Source organism: Oncorhynchus masou, chromosome 31 (genome assembly GCF_036934945.1).
Source record: "Oncorhynchus masou masou isolate Uvic2021 chromosome 31, UVic_Omas_1.1, whole genome shotgun sequence".
NCBI lineage: Eukaryota > Metazoa > Chordata > Actinopteri > Salmoniformes > Salmonidae > Oncorhynchus > Oncorhynchus masou.
The window spans coordinates 34,325,843-34,344,946 of NC_088242.1; the positions used below are offsets into that span (position 1 = coordinate 34,325,843).

At 44.3% G+C, this 19,104-nt stretch overlaps 1 protein-coding gene across 3 annotated transcripts in view; it reads left to right on the plus strand.

Moving 5' to 3' along the window:
* LOC135523864 (serine-rich coiled-coil domain-containing protein 2-like) overlaps positions 1–19,104 on the plus strand; it is a 100,655-nt gene that overhangs the window by 73,553 nt on the left and 7,998 nt on the right. Inside the window, exons 9-11 of one of the 3 annotated variants that reach the window (XM_064950842.1) lie at positions 1,956–2,081; positions 9,714–9,801; positions 11,457–11,496. In XM_064950842.1, coding sequence (XP_064806914.1) covers positions 1,956–2,081; positions 9,714–9,801; positions 11,457–11,496 — 254 coding nt within the window. The remainder of the gene's footprint in view (positions 1–1,955; positions 2,082–9,713; positions 9,802–11,456; positions 11,497–19,104) is intronic. The other 2 variants (XM_064950843.1, XM_064950841.1) reach the window with 2 other exon arrangements.

A 19,104-nucleotide genomic window follows, 5' to 3' on the forward strand; every position in this document is an offset into this window, starting at 1 on the left:
CAAACAACAGAGCACCGTTTTTATTTCAGGGAATCATGTTGGAATCCTGTCGGTGTATTTCAGCATGCCATAGCTGATATTCTTTATGACTGGAATCAGCCCGGATGCATGATTCCAGGTCCAGAGGAGCTGTGGAGGCAACAGGGGGATTCATTATTATTTCTTCCCCACAGGAACACACCTCTCGCTCTCTTACTCTCTCTCCTGCTAATATCACATTTGAAGTTGAACTAGCGTATCGATCAAAATAGAGCAATGTTTTATTTCGGGGACTCATCCTCCTGTTGGTATAATGCAGACACAACGGGGAGTTGGAGCCTGGACAGACCCTGATTTGGTAGGGCTTGTAGTCCTCTCCTTTACAATAACACGTACACTGTTTTAATAGTTCAATCGTTTCTGGGAGAGTTTCCACCCTCGATGCTAAGCGCCACAGTGACTGAAACGTTGCTATTCATTGTGAGAGCATTCAAACACTTGCGCCTCATACTGTAGGGCAGCGGCGTCAAACTCATTCTATGGAGGGCCTTTTGTCGTCTTTTTCTTTTTAAGACCTCCACGACCAGGTGAGAGGAGTTCCTAACCAATCAATGCCCTTAATTGATCAATCAAGTGCAAGTGAAAACCGGCACCCCCTTGGCCCTCCGCGGAATGAGTTTGATACCCGTGCCGTAGTGTCTCTGATGTGCATACTCTCTTTACTGTTTGTGAAAGGGTTTGCTTTTGTGGAAGCATATGGCTGTTTTAAGAATGCCATGTTGTATGGTGCTTTCAGTACTCCCACAAGCTTTAAGAGTGGAGCATCCGTCAGTCTCTGCTTGCATTTCCTGGAGTCTATAAGCCCTTGAGGTTTCTAATTGTTTGCGCAGGTAATTGTATGCATGTAATCAGAACGATGAGCGTGACGTATGGGGATGAAAGGTTGTGTGTGTGTGTGTGTGTGTGTTTTAAAAAGAGCCCTGGGGTTTTGAAGAATGCTTGAAAGAGTACAAACACAAAGCGAGTCTGTCCGGTCCTAGAATATGTAATGGAAGATGAGGGAGTCCTAAGAGAGGACACTGCTACCGTACCGGTACATGATGATTTAGAGTGGTTGTGGCGTTTCAACTGTCCTCTGTGTGTGCCGTCTGCGTGTTAGTCTGCATCTGCTTTTCTGTGTGTGTGTGTGTGTGTGTGTGTTCGCGTCATACTCGGGCCACAGCCAAAGGCCACCCTTGCTCTCCTCTCCTCTGAGGTTGTGAGATGGAGAACATTGGAGGGTTTCATTTGTCTTTTGGGCTGTGGGGTGTTTTCTTTGGGTAATAAAAGGGCTGTTGTTGCAGGCTTGTTTCGAGTGGGGGCCAGTGGCCATTGCAGAAGTGTTCATACTGCTCATTGCTCCTGAGTGTCCCTGGCCTAAACAGAGTGCTAGAGACCGGCATCGTATGAGCGTACACAATGAAGCAGACACACTCATTGCAGTTTATGACCTTGTTACACTTCTACTATAAATGTTATGAAAGGTTCTGTCGTCTCACATTTTGTTTTTATGATATTTTATATGATCGCTCATATTTTATTCTAGCCCTGGTTTGGGTGTTTGTTTGTCATCTTGTCCCCAACACCCTGGTCATTAAAGAAGTACTCCGACAGATAATTAAGATTTTAGGAATCTTAAACTGAGTAGTTGTAATTAAAATGTACACGCATGCAACCAACTCAAAACACACACTGCACCGGCAACTTGTCTTGGCAACTCAATTCAGTTTGCAACGAACCAATAGGCCTACATGATTGACCTGAATGATATTGTATTGGTATCTGTGTGTAGCTTCAACTGAATGACTCTCTTGAATAGTCTACCCCTGAAATTCCCATTTGAAACTAACAAACAACATGATTGAACTGAATGACAGTGTGTTAGTGTCTGTGAAGTTTCAACTGAATGACGTGTGTGTGTCTCTCTCTTGATTTAGGCTGTTCCTGTCAAGGCCATGAGATGCCACTGCCAGCAGTACAGTCCACCTGGAAGAGATGTGGAAAGAGTGACGGTGACCTACCATGACAAGGCCACACAGACTCCACCATGGAGGGGACATGCTGTGAGTGCTGCTTCCTGTATGTCTCGGAGAGAGAGAGCGAGTGTCCATCCCACTGTCATGTCCTGGTCATATTTACTGTTGACAGTTTTTGTTGTTGTTGGATTCTCACCGTGCAAGTGTTCTCTATTCCAAGTCATAGCTCTGTAGGAGCTGTGAAATGTTTCTAGCCGTTTTAAAGCTCTATAACATATACATACATACATACATACACACACACACACACACACACACACACACACACACACACACACACACACACACACACACACACACACACACACACATACGGTACCTTCGGCACTATTCAGACCTATTGACTTTTTCCACATTTTGTTACAACCTTATTTAAAAATGTATTACATAGTAGTTTCCCCTCAATCTACACACAATGACAAAGCAAAAACAGTTTTTTAGAATTTTTTTTTCTTAAACTGAAATATCACATGTGCATTATTATTCAGACCCTTTACTCAGTATTTTGTTGACGTACCTTTGGTAGAGATTGTAGATGACGCTAAAAGCTTGGCACACCTGTATTTGGTGTTATTCCCATTTCGCTCAGCAGAGCCTCTCAAGCTCTCAGGTTGGCTGGGGAGCATTGCTGCGCAGCTATTTTCAGGTCTCTCTAAAGATGTTCGATCGGGTGTAAGTCCGGGCTCTGGCTGGGACCACTCAAGGACATTCAGACACTTGTCCCGCAGCCACTCCTGTGTTGTCTTGGCTGTGTGCTTAGGGTTGTTAACCTGTTGGAAGGTGAACCTTCGCCCCGGTCTGAGGTCCTGAGCTCTCTGCAGCAGGTTTTCATCAAAGATTTGCCTTTATTTGGCTTCGTTCATCATTGCCTTGATCCTGACTAGATTCCCAGTCCCTGCCGCTGAAAAACATCCCCACAATATGATGTTGCCACCACCATGCTTCACCGTAGGGATGATGCCAGGTTTCCTCCAGATGTGACGCTTGGCATTGAGGCCAAATAGTTACATTTTGGTTTCATCAGACTTGTTTCTCTTGGTCTGAGAGTCTTTTGGTGCCTTTCGACAAACTCCATGCGGGCTGTCATGTGCCTTTCACTGAAGAGTGGCTTCCGTCTGGCCACTCTACCATAAATGCCTGATTTGGTGGGGTGCTGCAGAAATGGATGTCCTTCTGGAAGGTTCTCCCATCTCCACAGAGGAACTCTGGAGCTCTGTCAGATTGACCATCGGCTTCTTGGTCACCTCCCTGACCAAGGCCCTTCTCCTCCGATTGCTCAGTTTGGCAGGGCGGCCAGCTCTGGTAAGAGTTTGGTGGTTCTTCCTTTTAAGAATGATGGAGGCCACTGTGTTCTTTGGCCTACAATGCTGCAGACATTTTTCGGTACCCTTTCTCAGATCTGTGCTTCAACATAATCCTGTCTTGGAGCTCTACGGACAATTCCTTTGACCTCATGGCTCGATTTTTGCTCTAACATGCACTGACAACTCTGAGACCTTTATATAGACAGGTGTGCGCCTTTCCAAATTATGTCCAATCAATTGAATTTACCTCAAGTAGACTCCAATCAAGTCGTAGAAACATCTCAAGGATGATCAATGGAAACAGGATGCAGTTGAGCTCAATTTTGAGTCTCATAGCAAAGGGTCTGAATAAAAATCCTAAAACCTGTTTTTACATTGTCGTTATGCGGTATTATGTGTAGCTTGCTGAGGATTTATTTGTATTTAATACATTTTAGAATACGGCTGTAATGTAACAAAATATGGAAAAAGTCAAGGGGTCTGAGTACTTTCCCGACGGCACTGTATAACTTTATACTGTAGCTGCTGGAGGACCCCTAATAGTGACTTAGCTAGGTAGGTGTCATCTTTTTACTCTGACAGCCAGCGCTCTGGTCAAGCCAAGCAGCCAGGAGTTTCTGGCCTCTGCCACTTGGACAGACAGCATGTTCCAACAGTAAGGCAGCCTGGGGGCCTGTTGTAGCAGGGTGTTGCGTGGGCTGAACAATGCCAGTTTAGAGGGATGACTGGGCCCATGGGCCCCCCCTTGCTCCTGTTTCCTAAGCAGGCTGCCAGTGTGTTTGGCTGCGTAGTGGCCTGCCTGTCTGGTACACTACTGCGATCTTTCTGTGTTCTCTGATGAAACAGGGCCTCAGCCCAGCCTGGGCAGCATAAATCACAGGACTATCACTAATGACAAACAATAAATGCATATCCAGGGGGTTAGCTGCCCTTTAGTTTGCCTGGCCCAAATAAACCAAGGGCACCTCCAAGCCCAGCGCAGAACAAAGTAGCACCGTCAATAACATGGAAATCGCTTTTTCACGCCGCTAGCCGCCCCGTGATAGACAGGCTTGTTGGGTTTGGCAGCGGCACAAGCCTGATTTAGATTTTTTAAAAGAAGGCTCCGCTTGAAATATGCACTCCAGTAACGCAGCACAGGGGTCTCATTTTTACACCTTGCCAAAGGACACCAGCATATCAGCATATACCGGTGAGAGGCGCCATGAGGTGAGCGGCAGGGAGGCATGGTGCTCAATCATAGACACCCACACCCGGTGGCGGCGCACTTCTGGTCACTTTTGTATCCCGCCATGATTTGGATTCATTCACCCTCCTGCTTTGCGGTTTTGGAATAAGGTTTAGATGGGAAACTGTCGGAAATTTGGTTCGGTTCAGATATACAGCTTGGGTTTGTACTTTACCTGAAGAAGGTAATGGACAAGTTGTACCTGGTTGTGTGCAGGGAGTGGGGTGATGGAGGGGACGGTGGGTGGGCTTTGGTGCTGGGACTAGGGCAGGAACCATGCGTTTCCGGGGTGCAAGAGGAGATAAGAGGACGGGCGAGGCTGTGGTGGCGTTCACCAAGGCACATACCTTACGCCACTCTAATTTGAATTCGCCAGCGTTCAGATGTTCAGACACACAAGTGCCCATCAGCAAACAGATAAGTCAGGTGCCACCGAAATGAAAGCCTTTCCCGTCGTCTTTAATTGTTTCTCCTTTGTATCTAACCGCTGCAGTTTTTTTTGAAGGGGAAACGTGATAGCCCTGACATTTCATTTTTCAGTTATGAGGGAAACGGTGACAATATTCTCCCCGCTGTCTCCAGATAAGGAAAGTGTAGCGTGTGAGCGTCAGCACACAAACAAACAATCAATCAAGCAAGCCGACAGAGGCACAATGACAGTGGCTTGAGAGTATCTCTGTCTCAAAGGCACGGGATTCCTCACACCATGCTGTCTCTTAGTGCTGAACTCCAATCATAGTATTTCTAGCTCAAATCCATCTAATTGTATTTGTCACATGCTCTGTAGACAACCGGTGTAGACTAACAGTGAAATACGGGCCCTTCCCAACAATGCAGAGAGAGAGAAAATGGTAGGGCCGGTTTACGGGGAATGGTGCGACAAACAAAAAACATCCAGTCCGTGGCAGTCCTCAGGGCGAAAACAGTTGATGTTGATGAGAATGGCATGACTCGTTCAAGGTAACAGGCGGGCCACAAACAGACAAATAACAGCTCAGTACAACAGTGTTTTTCAGAACGGTATCTCGGAATGCACAACTCGTCGGCCCTCGTCACGGACGGGCTATTGCAGCAGACGACCACACCGGGTTCCATTCCTATCAACTAAAAACAAGAAAGCAACTCAAGTGTGGCAGATGATCACCAAACCTGTACAATTGAGTCCTGGAAAAACATTGCCTGGTCCAACGAATCCGGTTCCTGTTGTGTCATGATGGTGGCAGTCAGGATTTGCCGTGAGCAGCATTAGTCCATGGCCCCATTCTGCCTGGTGGCAATGGTATATGCTGCTGCTGGTGGTGTAATGGTGTGGGTAATGTTTTCCTGGCACACTTTAGGTCCCTTGATACCAATTGAACTGTTTCCATGCCCCAAAGAATTCAGTTTGTTCTGTAGGCAAAGGGGGTCCAACCCGGTACTAGATGCGTGTCAGTAGCAATCTTCATTCAAATCGAGGTTAGTGATCGCTGTTCTGAAATCCAGAAGGTCTTTTAATTACAGGAAACAATGGCATAAACATTATGTACAGAAAAGTTCAGATCAGCGCAAATAAACACACAATATAACGGAATTGGCCAGGAGCCCGTAAAACGGTGGCTATCCATTTCAGCCAAATTCTAAAATGTGTCTTTGGTTCCCTCTGTGAAACTGTCTCTCCCGCATCCCCACGTGACAGGCTTGATGGACCAATGGAAATGACAAGATTGTCTTTGCAGTGTGTGTGATGTCACAAAGTCAAGTCGGTATACTGCCTATCAGGCTGTATGTATTCAGAAACGCAAGGGAAAATGTTCCTCATTGTCACAGCTACACCGGTTTACCATGGTAACGGTTTTTAGAAAAGCCGATCCCTAGCGGATTAGTCATAGTCCTACTAATCAATACTGATAAATGGAACAGGCAACAGTGTCTTGGAGAAATACTGATGGTGTGTTAGAGAGAAAGAGTGACAAAAGAGGGGGAGGGTTGAGAGAGGCGACATTGTAATGAGCTCGAGAAATGATGCTGTCTATCCAGACTGCAGAGAAACTGGCATCAACCATAATGAGCACAATTGATCTGTAGTGTCAGTTCACAAATAATTCATCCCTACCCCCCCAAAGCAAAGGTAAACTCAATAACCAACCAATCCCCTCTCACTGAGCCTCTTGCAGCTTCAATAACAGTACCTGTCATGTCAGGTAGCTATGAGTTTAGAGGTGACCCTAGTCTACATTTCTCATCTTCCTCCCCCATGTCAAATCACTCCCTGGCAGGTGCGTCTGAACCGGTGGAGGGTGAGTGTGATTGTATCGTACAGGAAGACATCGCAGGCACCCTGTCTGGGGATGGACTGAGAGACGAGTGGCGTCACATTAGTGTGGGTGTAGCAATGGGGGAATAGGCTGGTGGCTGCACCCCATCCCAGCATATTTTCTCAATTTGAGGCGCTGGAGAAATGTCCATCTCAACTAATTCCCCCCCCCCCCAGTCTCCCTGGTCCTCATGTCTGAGTATCCTGTGTTTGAGAGTATGGTGCTCTAAGCTACAGCGCCTTCAGGAATTATTCATACCCCTTGACTTATTCCACATGTTGTTACAGCCTAAATTCAATATGTAATAAATCTATATTTTCCCACCCATCTACACACAATACCCCGTAATGACAGAGTGAAATACAGAAATCTCATTTACCTAAGTATTCACACACCTCTGCTAATATGCTCCAAATTGAGCTCAGGTGCATCTAATTACCTTTGATCACCCTTGTCAATTCAACTTGATGGTAGTCCACCTGTGGCACATTCAGTTGTTTGAACATGATTTAGAAAGAAACACCTATCAATAGAAGTTCCCACAGTTGACAGTGCATGTCAGAGCAGAAACTAGACCATGAAGTCCAAGGAACTGGAGCTTACCGGGCAGGAAGGACCTTGGTCCGGGAGGTGACCTAGAACCCAATGATCACTCTGACAGAACTACAGAGTTCCTATGCTGAGATGGGAGAACCTGCCAGATGGACAACCGTCTCTACAGCACTTCACAAATCTGGGCTTTATGGGAAATGCCAGATGGATGCCACTCCTGAGAAAAAGGCACATGACAGCACATGACAGCACATGACAGCACATGACAGCATGCTTGGAGTTTGAGACATGTGAAGAAAAAAAAAGGCATGTGAAAGACTCTAGAGAGCATAAAAGGCAAAAGATTCTGAATGCAAAGCGCTATGTTTTAAGAAAACAATGCACAGCTCATCCCCTGTGTAACACCATCCCTACCGTGAAGCATGGTGGTGGTAGCAGCAGGGACTGGGAGACTGGTAAGGATAGAGGGAACAATGAATGGAGCCAAATGAAGGCAAATCATTGAGAATGTGCTTGAGTGCAAATGACCTTAAACTGGTGGCAAAGATTTGCGTTCCAACAGGACAATGACCCCTAGCATTCAGTCAAAGCAATGCTGGAATGGCTTCAGAACAAGAATGTGAAAGACTTTGAGGGACCCAGCCAAAGCCCAGACTTGAATTCCATTAAAAAAAATCTGTGGAAAGACCGCTATTCACCGCTGCTCCCCATCTACCTTAATAGAGCTTGAGAAAATCTGCAAGGAAGAAAGGAGAATATCCCCAATTCAGATGTGCAAAGCTGATACAGACATACCCAAGACGACTCAAAGCTGTAATCGCCGCCAAAGGGGCTTATACAAAGTATTGACTCAGGGGTGTGAATACTTGTGCAAATTAGATTTCTACACTGAAATAAAATATAAACGCAACATGTAAAGTGTTTTTCATGAGGTGAAATAAAAGTTCCCAGAAATGTTCCATAATCACAAAAAGCGTGTTTCTCAATAATGTTGTGAAAAAATTTAGTTACATCCCTGTTAGTGAGCATTTCTCTGATGCCAAGATAATCCATCCACTTGACAGGTGTGGCTGATTTAAACAGCATGATCATTACACAGGTGCACCTTGTGCTTGGGACAAAAGGCCACTCTAAAATGTGTAGTTTTGCCACACAACACAAAGCCACAGATGTCTCAAGTTTTGAGGGAGCGTGCAATTGGCATGCTGACTGCAGGAATATCCACCAGAGCTGTTGCCAGAAAATTGAATGTTAATTTCTCTACCATAAACCACTCCAATGTTGTTTTAGAGAATTTGGCAGTATGTCCAACCAGCCTCACAACCGCAGACCATGTGTAACCACGGCAGCCCAGGACCTCCACATCCGGCTTCTTCACCTGCGGGATCGTCTGAGACCAGCCACTCGGACAGCTGATGAAACAGAGTTTGCACAACCAAAGAATTTCTGCACAAACTGTCAGAAAACTTCAGTGAAAGTTCATCTGCGTGCTCGTCGTCCTCACCAGGGGCTTGACCTGACTGCAGGTCAACCATTGAGCATGTTTGGAATGCTCTGAATCAACGTGTACGGCGGCGTGTTCCAGTTTCCTCCAATATCCAGCAACTTCACACAGCCATTGAAGAGGAGTGGGACAAAACGCCACAGGCCACAATCAACAGCCTGATCAACTCTACGCGAAGGAGATTTGATGTGCTGCATGAGGCAAATGGTGGTCATACTGACTGGTTTTTAAAATATATATATTTTTTAAAGGTATGTGTTACCAACAGATGCAAATCTGTATTCCCAGTCTTGTCAAATCCATAGATTAGGGCCTAATGAATTCATTTCAATTTACTGATTTCCTTATATGAACTGTAACGCATTAAAATCTCGTTGCATGTTGCGTTTTATTTTTGTTCAGTGTATATTTCATTTTCAATATGTTTTTTACTTTGTCATGTTATAGGGTATTTGTACATTTAATTATTAATCCATTTTGAATTCAGGCTGTAAGACAACAATGGAATAAGCCAAAGGGTATAAATACCTTTCTGAAGACACTGTAGGTCTTTACTGACACACTTGTGCGCACACACACACACACACACCAATCCATGATCCTTAGATGCCAGGACACCTCTGTTCCTCTTAAGATGCCATCCCTGTGTGTGACTGGAGACCAATCACTCACTTACCGACTCCACGGAGGGATGGCTGGGTTCGATCCTCTCTGTCTATCTCTCTGTTCTCTCTGGTGTGTGTTATTTCCTCTGGTGTTTGTCTTCTCTCTGCACAGGGTGTTCTGCCTGCTCCTTTCCTCTCTCCCTGGCAGCGCTCTCACCAGGGGACCCTGCGGGCATGCATGCCCCACCACAGCAGACAGAGTGAGTCCCTAACAGTGCCCCCCATCCCTACCCCTCACCACCCATACCCTATAGAGCCTTGCATCTGTGTCCCCATGCCATTACCCTGCCACCCTGCTTCAGTCCCTAGAGTCTTAGAGCATAATGCTGACTGGCTACACCCAGACAATCAAGCAAGTGCAAATTCTCTTTCTCCCTTCTAGTTATCATTTTCTATCCTCTCCAGTTAGCTCTCTTTTTTGCTGCCTCAATTGGTCACAGATCTGTTTTCTCTGTTGCTCGCTTACATGTCTGCATCACAACCCACTTTTCTAGTTTTCAAACTGGCTGACATATCGAAAGGCTCTTCCAGTCTGATACTTGACCTGTAGAGCAGACTTGAGACCCACAATCTGCCTTGGTAGTAATCTCTCTAGCACCCACTGTTATTGTGTAGCCATGGTGTTTTCATTGTAAGAACTCTCTGAAAAGTCTAAGTGCTCCAGTCTCCTCGCTAGTCTCTTTTTAAATGCAGTCAAAGCACAGTGACGCCTACAATATGCTGAGAAATGGGTTAAGACCAAAAAGATGGACAGATTCCGAAGAAGAGAGAAAATTACGACAAAATGGAGAGCGAGAGATGAAAAACCCTCTGTTAATTCATTCCTTTTTGCCCTTTGATCTCCATCTGTGGGACTTGGTTAGACGCCTGTCGCCAAGGACTATGGGGCCGTATCCCTCACCTCAGGCTCAAAACTTCCCCAGCCTTTGTTTCTCTCCCTCCCCTCCATCCCTCTCTTCATCCCTGCCCCGAATCAGCAGTTCTCTCCGTCACGCTCGACAGAGCGGCGCCGCTTTGATCCCACACATTTCAGTCCAGCGACATTCCACGCACATCTGCTAATGAGTGAATAGTTCCCTCTGTAATTGAACTCATTTTTTAATGAATTTTCTTCACCCTCCATTGGTTGAGTGATGCCATAGCTCTTTTTAGGAGCAACTGGGAACTAGAGGGAGTAACTGAAGAGGATAACTGCTGGTGTTCTATGCATAGTAGTGTGAGTGTTCCAGGTGTTTGCGCTGTGAGTAATTGAAGGCTGTCAGTGTGTCATTAGTCTCGGAAACACAGAACTAAAATCTGGGGTAATTGAGTCAGATGCTTGATTAGGTTCTGGGGGTGGAGATGTATGAGAAACGAGACTAACGAAGTCTCCACCCCCCCCCCCCCCCTAAAGTAAACTCTCAGCCAAAGCATGGGCCAAAATGTCAACTCACCCCTCCGAACTTTGAAAGATACAAACACCCCTGCCGAAATTGTGATTTTTGCCCAAATGACCAGTGACAAAGTTCCTTGTTAGTCTTCGTTTCCCACAGTCTGTTGAAAGATGCTACAATACCTGCCTCTGTCCACGAGAGATTAGTGTGTCATTGAACGGCACAGAACAAGTCTATTTCTTAATGAACATTCGTGTGTGTGTGTGTGTGTATGTGTGGTACACGTACCAAACATGCCTCAGTCTCTTTGTGTTGTAAAACATACCCGTGTGTGATCAATCAATTAATGAAGAATGGACTGATGACTCTCCGTCCATTCTGGACTCCTCCATCAACCTAACCTAAATCACTCTCCTCCTATTTCTCTCCCTTCTTCCTTGTTGTTTCTCTCCCTCTGCCTCTCCCACACTGACCTTGGCAAGGAGTGGAACAGCTTGTGCATTACATCAGCGATACAGCGTGGTACAGTACCCTTTCGTATTTCTCCCAAACCATCCCTCCTTCCTTTTCTCTGTTCCCTCCATCTATCCCATCTGCATGATGAGGAATGCCTGGTTCTGGTCTGATGATGCCCTTATCTCTCCTTTGTCTGGTGTTGTTGTCCCTCCTTGGTGCAGTTTGACCTTACAGTTCACCTGTGTTTGACAGGCTGCTTCTTTCCCATTGTGTTTCTATCAGGTCACCCTGCATCGCCCGCACTCTGACAACAATTCACATCTTCCTTCCTACATTCTTCACCCTCCTCCTATGCTCTCTCTCACACGCTCTCTCCCTTTCTCCCTCTTTTCCCCCCAAGCCACTCCACCTCTCCCCATACAGGTCTGGCTTTGCATCGACCACCTTTCTATATTTACTTTGTAGTTATTTAGCAGCTGCTTCTTTCCAGAGCAATTTATAATCCAGTCAGATTAGTTCATCTTTTTTTGCCAGAAAAGCAGACTACCTACAGCAACTGATTTGACTCAATCAGTCAAATGTATTTATGAAGCCCTTTTTACATCAGCAGATGCCACAAAGTGCTGTATAGAAACAGCAGGTGGTGTATGTGTGAGAGAGAGAGACTCTCTCAACAGCAGGTCCGGTGAAAGGTTAGGGTTCCATAGCCGCAGGCAGAACAGCAGAAACTGGATCAGCAACACGACCAGATGGACTGGGGATGGGGACAGCCAGGTGCCTTGAGGCCAGGTAGTCCTGAGGCATTGTCCTTGGGTTCAAGTTCACTGGAAGGGAAGAGAGGGAGCATACTTAAAATCACACAGGACACCAGATAAGACAGGCGAAATACACCAGACAGGGCTAACCAGGCAGGATATAACCCCACCCATTTTTCCAAAGCACAGCCCCCACACCACTAGAGGGATATCAACAGACCACTAACTTACTACCCTGAGAAAAGGCGGAGTATAGCCCAGTAAGATCTCCCCCACCACACGAGCCCGATGGGGGTGCAAGACCATATAGGAAGATAACATCAGTGACTCAACCCACTTAAGTGGAGTGTAGCGAATAAAGCCTGGCAAGACGTGATGTATCCTGCCTAGGGAAGGCATGGGAGAGCACCAGCAAGCCAGTGACTCAGCCCCCGTAGTAGTGTCAGAGGCAGAGAATCCCAGTGGAGAGAGGGGAGCAGGGCAGGCAAAGACTGGAAGGGTGGTTCATCACTCCAGTGCCTTGCCGTTCACCTTCGTACCCCTGGGCTAGAATACACTCAATCATAGGACCTACTGAAGAGATGAGTCTTCAGTAAAAACTTCAAGGTTGAGACTGAGTAAAACCTTCATCAGCCCTAGCCTTAACAGGATTCCAAGGCTAGCACTGGAGTAATAGGATACCTTTTGGGTAGTTCTAATCAATATTCTAGCATCCATATTTAGCACTAACTGAAGTTTATTTAGTGCTTTATCCGGATAGCTGGAAAGTAGAGCATTACGGTTGTCTAATCGTGAAGTGAGAAAATCATGTTTTTTTTGCAATGTTATAAAGATGGGGGAAAAAGCTACTCTTGAAATATTTGTGATGTGTTCGTCAAAAGCGAGATTAGGGTGCAGTTATAAAAAAAAAAGAAATTAAGACTACAACCAACGAGATTGTCAGATCAAACAGCAGATCTCTTTTGTCCGAATATAATAATAAAATGTGCCGCCATCCATGTGTCTGAAACACCTTGTTTCATCGAAATGTACAGTTGTGTGTCATCTGCACAGCAGTGAAAGTTGACATTGTGTTTCCAAATGACCTCATCAAAAGCTAGCATATATATTGAAAACAATAGTGGTCCTAAAATGCAACCTTGAGGAACACCGAAACTTGTCAGAGGACAAACTATCCACAGAGACAAACTGATATACAGTGCCTTGCGAAAGTATTCGGCCCCCTTGAACTTTGCGACCTTTTGCCACATTTCAGGCTTCAAACATAAAGATATAAAACTGTATTTTTTTGTGAAGAATCAACAAGTGGGACACAATCATGAAGTGGAACGACGTTTATTGGATATTTCAAACTTTTTTAACAAATCAAAAACTGAAAAATTGGGCGTGCAAAATTATTCAGCCCCTTTACTTTCAGTGCAGCAAACTCTCTCCAGAAGTTCAGTGAGGATCTCTGAATGATCCAATGTTGACCTAAATGACTAATGATGATAAATACAATCCACCTGTGTGTAATCAAGTCTCCGTATAAATGCACCTGCACTGTGATAGTCTCATAGGTCCGTTAAAAGCGCAGAGAGCATCATGAAGAACAAGGAACACACCAGGCAGGTCCGAGATACTGTTGTGAAGAAGTTTAAAGCCGGATTTGGATACAAAAAGATTTCCCAAGCTTTAAACATCCCAAGGAGCACTGTGCAAGCGATAATATTGAAATGGAAGGAGTATCAGACCACTGCAAATCTACCAAGACCTGGCCGTCCCTCTAAACTTTCAGCTCATACAAGGAGAAGACTGATCAGAGATGCAGCCAAGAGGGCCATGATCACTCTGGATGAACTGCAGAGATCTACAGCTGAGGTGGGAGACTGTCCATAGGACAACAATCAGTCGTATATTGCACAAATCTGGCCTTTATGGAAGAGTGGCAAGAAGAAAGCCATTTCTTAAAGATATCCATAAAAAGTGTTGTTTAAAGTTTGCCACAAGCCACCTGGGAGACACACCAAACATGTGGAAGAAGGTGCTCTGGTCAGATGAAACCAAAATTGAACTTGGCAACAATGCAAAACGTTAGCAACACAGCTCATCACCATGAACACACCATACCCACTGTCAAACATGGTGGTGGCAGCATCATGGTTTGGGCCTGCTTTTCTTCAGCAGGGACAGGGAAGATGGTTAAAATTGATGGGAAGATGGATGGAGCCAAATACAGGACCATTCTGGAAGAAAACCTGATGGAGTCTGCAAAAGACCTGAGACTGGGACGGAGATTTGTCTTCCAACAAGACAATGATCCAAAACATAAAGCAAAATCTACAATGGAATGGTTCAAAAATAAACAAAACCAGGTGTTAGAATGGCCAAGTCAAAGTCCAGACCTGAATCCAATCGAGAATCTGTGGAAAGAACTGAAAACTGCTGTTCACAAATGCTCTCCATCCAACCTCACTGAGCTCAAGCTGTTTTGCAAGGAGGAATGGGAAAAAAATTCAGTCTCTCGATGTGCAAAACTGATAGAGACATACCACAAGCGACTTACAGCTGTAATCGCAGCAAAAGGTGGCGCTACAAAGTATTAACTTAAGGGGGCTGAATAATTTTGCACGCCCAATTTTTCAGTTTTTGATTTGTTAAAAAAGTTTGAAATATCCAATAAATGTCGTTCCACTTCATGATTGTGTCCCACTTGTTGTTGATTCTTCACAAAAAAATACAGTTTTATATCTTTTATGTTTGAAGCCTGAAATGTGGCAAAAGGTCGCAAAGTTCAAGGGGGCCGAATACTTTCGCAAGGCACTGTATTTGCGACCAGATACGATCTAAACCAGGCAAGAACTAAACAAATGAATTGAACATATCTCTATGGCCTTCATTGGCAATAAAATTCTTTGCATGGTTCCATATGTTATTTTTGTGGTGAATGCATGGGAAGTTGATAGATGGAACTGATCCACAAATGTATATTATTTCCCCCATGTCTCGTCATCCGTCAGACTCCATTATGGTCTGAAAGTGTATTTTCCCCCTCTCCTTTTTATTATAATTTTAATTAGTATTGAAGTCCTGTGTGCTCGTTGGAAATTGCTTGTGGGTATCCATTGTCATTATTCGAATGTGTTTGGAGTCAATTCAGACGTGCAAGAATTAAAATAAAATTAGCGGAGCTGAGCAGTATTTGCAACATCAGTGATCGGGTGGCGAGGTGATGAATGTAGAGAGAGAGACGGTGGGAGTGGATGAGTGGAAAGCTCTGGTTTGGCAGTAGAGCGGTACTATCCATTCCCCCACCCACCCACGCATGCACTTGTGTCCCTCTCTGGCTTTGAGGGGAAGGCAAGGTGATTCCCTCCTTGAAACACCCGCTGGGCTTTATAAACCAGGCTCCCCTTCTCTCCATTGCTGCGATGGGCTCAAGAATGCTGTCTCACCTGTCGTTAGCTGCCACTCCCTAATCCCCTTGAGTTGTCATCCATTATTTATGAAGCCTCGTTCCAGGGGCCAGATTCCCCCCCACTTCAGTCAGTCTGCAGACTACTGAAGGGGCCAGGGGCCCCTCTACTCTCAGGTCCCGGACCCTGCTGACTGAACCTGTCCCTGCTGTCCCTGACTATCTGGACTCTAGGGGAAAATGTTTTTCCTGTTGAAATAGCCCCAGGACCATCAAAGCAGCTTTGACATTAAAGCCAAAGATCGGCCCAATACATAAAATAAGGGGGAGTGTGGTGTGTAAATTATTCTAAGCACAGTGCCAGAGGATGGGCTAGGTCCAGTGGCAGTTAGCCTTCACATTTTAAGAGTGTTGAGCCAGTAACAGAAATGTTGCCGGTTCAAATCCCGTTGCGAATCTCTGTGCCCTTGAGCAAGGCACTTAATCTCAATTTCCCCTGTAAATCACTCTGGATTAAACTGTCTTGCTAAATTATTTAAATATAAAATGGGCAAGGTGGTGTAGTACAAAGCAGCGGCCAGCGGATGGCAGTGTGGACTACTGAATTCATCTCCATAGTCAATGAATCGTGGTAATAAGTTGAGGACTGGTAAGGCTAAACTTTGAGGCATCTGATCTGCTGAGATGTCGAAGCTCAAAGCTATACATGTGAATATTTATGTACACAGATCACTGTGCAACAGATCAAAAAGAATAACTGCATTTACAGTGCCTTCAGAAAGTATTCATACCCCTTGACTTTTTCCACATTTTGTTGTTATCGCCGGAATTCAAAATTTACTGAATTGTTGTTCCTTTCACCCATCTACACACAATACCCCATAAGAAAATGTTTAGAAATGTTTGCACATTTATTGAAAATTAAATACAGATATTTACACTTAACAAAAATATAAATGCAACAATTTCAAAGATTTTACTCACTTAGTTGATATACGGAAAAAAGTCAATACATTTATTAGGCCCTAATCTATGGATTTCACATGACTGGAAATACAGATATGCATCTGTTGGTCACAGTGACCTTTAAAAAAAGAAAGTTAGACGTGTGGATCAGACCACTATTTCCCTCATGCAGCGTGACATATCCTTCGCATCCTGCAGCATGACACATCTCCTTCGCATCCTGCAGTGTGACACATCTCCTTCGCATAGAGTTGATCAGGCTGTTGACTGGAATGTCCAACTCTTCAATGGCTGTGCGAAGTTTCTGGATATTGTCGTGAACTGGAACACTCGGTCGTACACGTCGATCCAGAACATCCCAAACATGCTCAATTGGTGACATGTCTGGTGAGTATGCAGGCTGTGGAAGAAATGGGAAACTTCCAGGAAGTGTGTACATATTGTGACATGGGGCCGTGCATTATCACGACAATGGGCCTCAGGATCTCATCATGGTATCACTGTGCATTCAAATTGTCATAGATGAAAGGCAAATGTGTTCGTTGTCCGTAGCTTGTGGCACTCTTTTCACAACGTTGACATAAGCACACCGCTGGCCCACACGACGCCATACACGTGCTCTGCGGTTGTTTGGCCGATTGTCCGTACTGCCAAAATCTCTAAAAAGAAGTTGGAGGCGGCTTATGGTAGAGAAATTAACATTAAATTATCTGGCAATCGCTCTGGTGAACATTCCTGCAGTCAGCATGCCAATTGCAAGCTCCCTCAGGACTTGAGACATCGGTGTAATTTTGTTGTGGCAAAATTACACATTTTAGTGGCCTTTTATTGTAACCAACATAAGGTGCACCTGTGTAATGATCACACTGTTTAATCAGCTTCTTGATATGCCACACCTGTCAGGTGGATGGATTATCTTGACAAAGGACAAATGTGCACATGGAACATTTCTGGGACCTTTTATTTCAGGTCATCAAACATGGAACCAACACTTTGCATGTTGCGTTCTATATTTTGTTCAGTGTAATTTACATAAGTATTCACACACCTGAGTCAATACATGTTAGAATCACATTTGGCAGTGATTACAGCTGTGAGTCTTTCTGGGTAAGTCTCTAAGAGCTTCCCACACCTGGATTGTACAATATTTGCCCTTTTTTTCCTTTTTTTTTCTTTCTTCAAGCTCTGTGAAACTAGTTGTTGATCAATGCTAGACAACCACTTTCAAGTCTTGCCATAGATTTTCAAGCTGATTTAAGTCAAAACTGTAACTCAGCCACTCAGGAACATTCACTGCCTTCTTGGTAAGCAACTCCAGTGTAGATTTGGCCTTGTGTTCTAGGTTAATGTCCTGCTGAAAGGCAAATTCATCTCCCAATGTCTGGTGGAAAGCAGACTGAACCAGGTTTTTGCCAGTGCTTAGATCCATTAACTCCCCACTCCTTAATGATTACAAGCATACCCATAACATGATGCAGCCACCACTATGCTTGAAATGATGTATGGTATGGTACTGAGTAATGTGTTGCATTTGATTCCTTTTTATTCAGGAACATTTTGTCAGTATTACTTTAGTGCTTTGTTGCAAACAGGATGCATGTTTTGGAATATTTTCATTACGTTCATGCTTCCTTCTATTCACTCCTTCAATTATGTTCATATTCGAGATTGACCGATTATGATTTTTCAACGCCGATACCGGACCAAAAAATGCTGATACCGATTAATCATTTTTTATTATTATTATTTTTTTAATATTTGTAATAATGACAATTACAACAATACTGAATTAACTTATTTGAACTTAATATAGTACATAAATAAAATCAATTTAGTCTCAAATAAATAAGGAAACCTGTTCAATTTGGTTTAAATAATGCAAAATCTCAGGAGTTGATAGGCTTGAAGTCATGAACAGAGCTGTGCTTCAAGCATTGCGAAGAGCTGCTGGCAAACGCAGTCAAGTTTGAATGAATGCTTATGAGCCTGCTGCTGCCTACCACCGCTCAGACTGCTATATCAAATCATATACTTAATTATTATATAATAAACACACAGAAATACGAGCCTTAGTTTCTGGATTTGACCATATTAATGACCTATCATTTAGAAACAAAATGTTGTTTCTTTCAGTGAAATATGGAACCGTTCCATATTTTATCCAACCTTTGGCAACCCTAAGTCTAAATATTGCTGTTACGTTGCACAACCTTCAATGTTATGTCATAATTATGTAAAATTCTGGCAAATTTAATTACGGTCTTTGTTAGGAAGAAATGGTCTTCAGACAGTTCGCAACGAGCCAGGCGGCCCAAACTGCTGCATATACCCTGACTCTGCTTGCCCTGAACGCAAAAGAGAAGTGACACAATTTCCCTAGTTAATATTGCCTGCTAACATGCATTTCGTTTAACTAAATAAATACAGTGAGGGAAAAAAGTATTTGACCCCCTGCTGATTTTGTACGTTTGCCCACTGACAAAGAAATGATCAGTCTATAATTTTAATGGTAGGTTTATTTGAACAGTGAGAAACAGAATAACAACAACAAAAAATCCA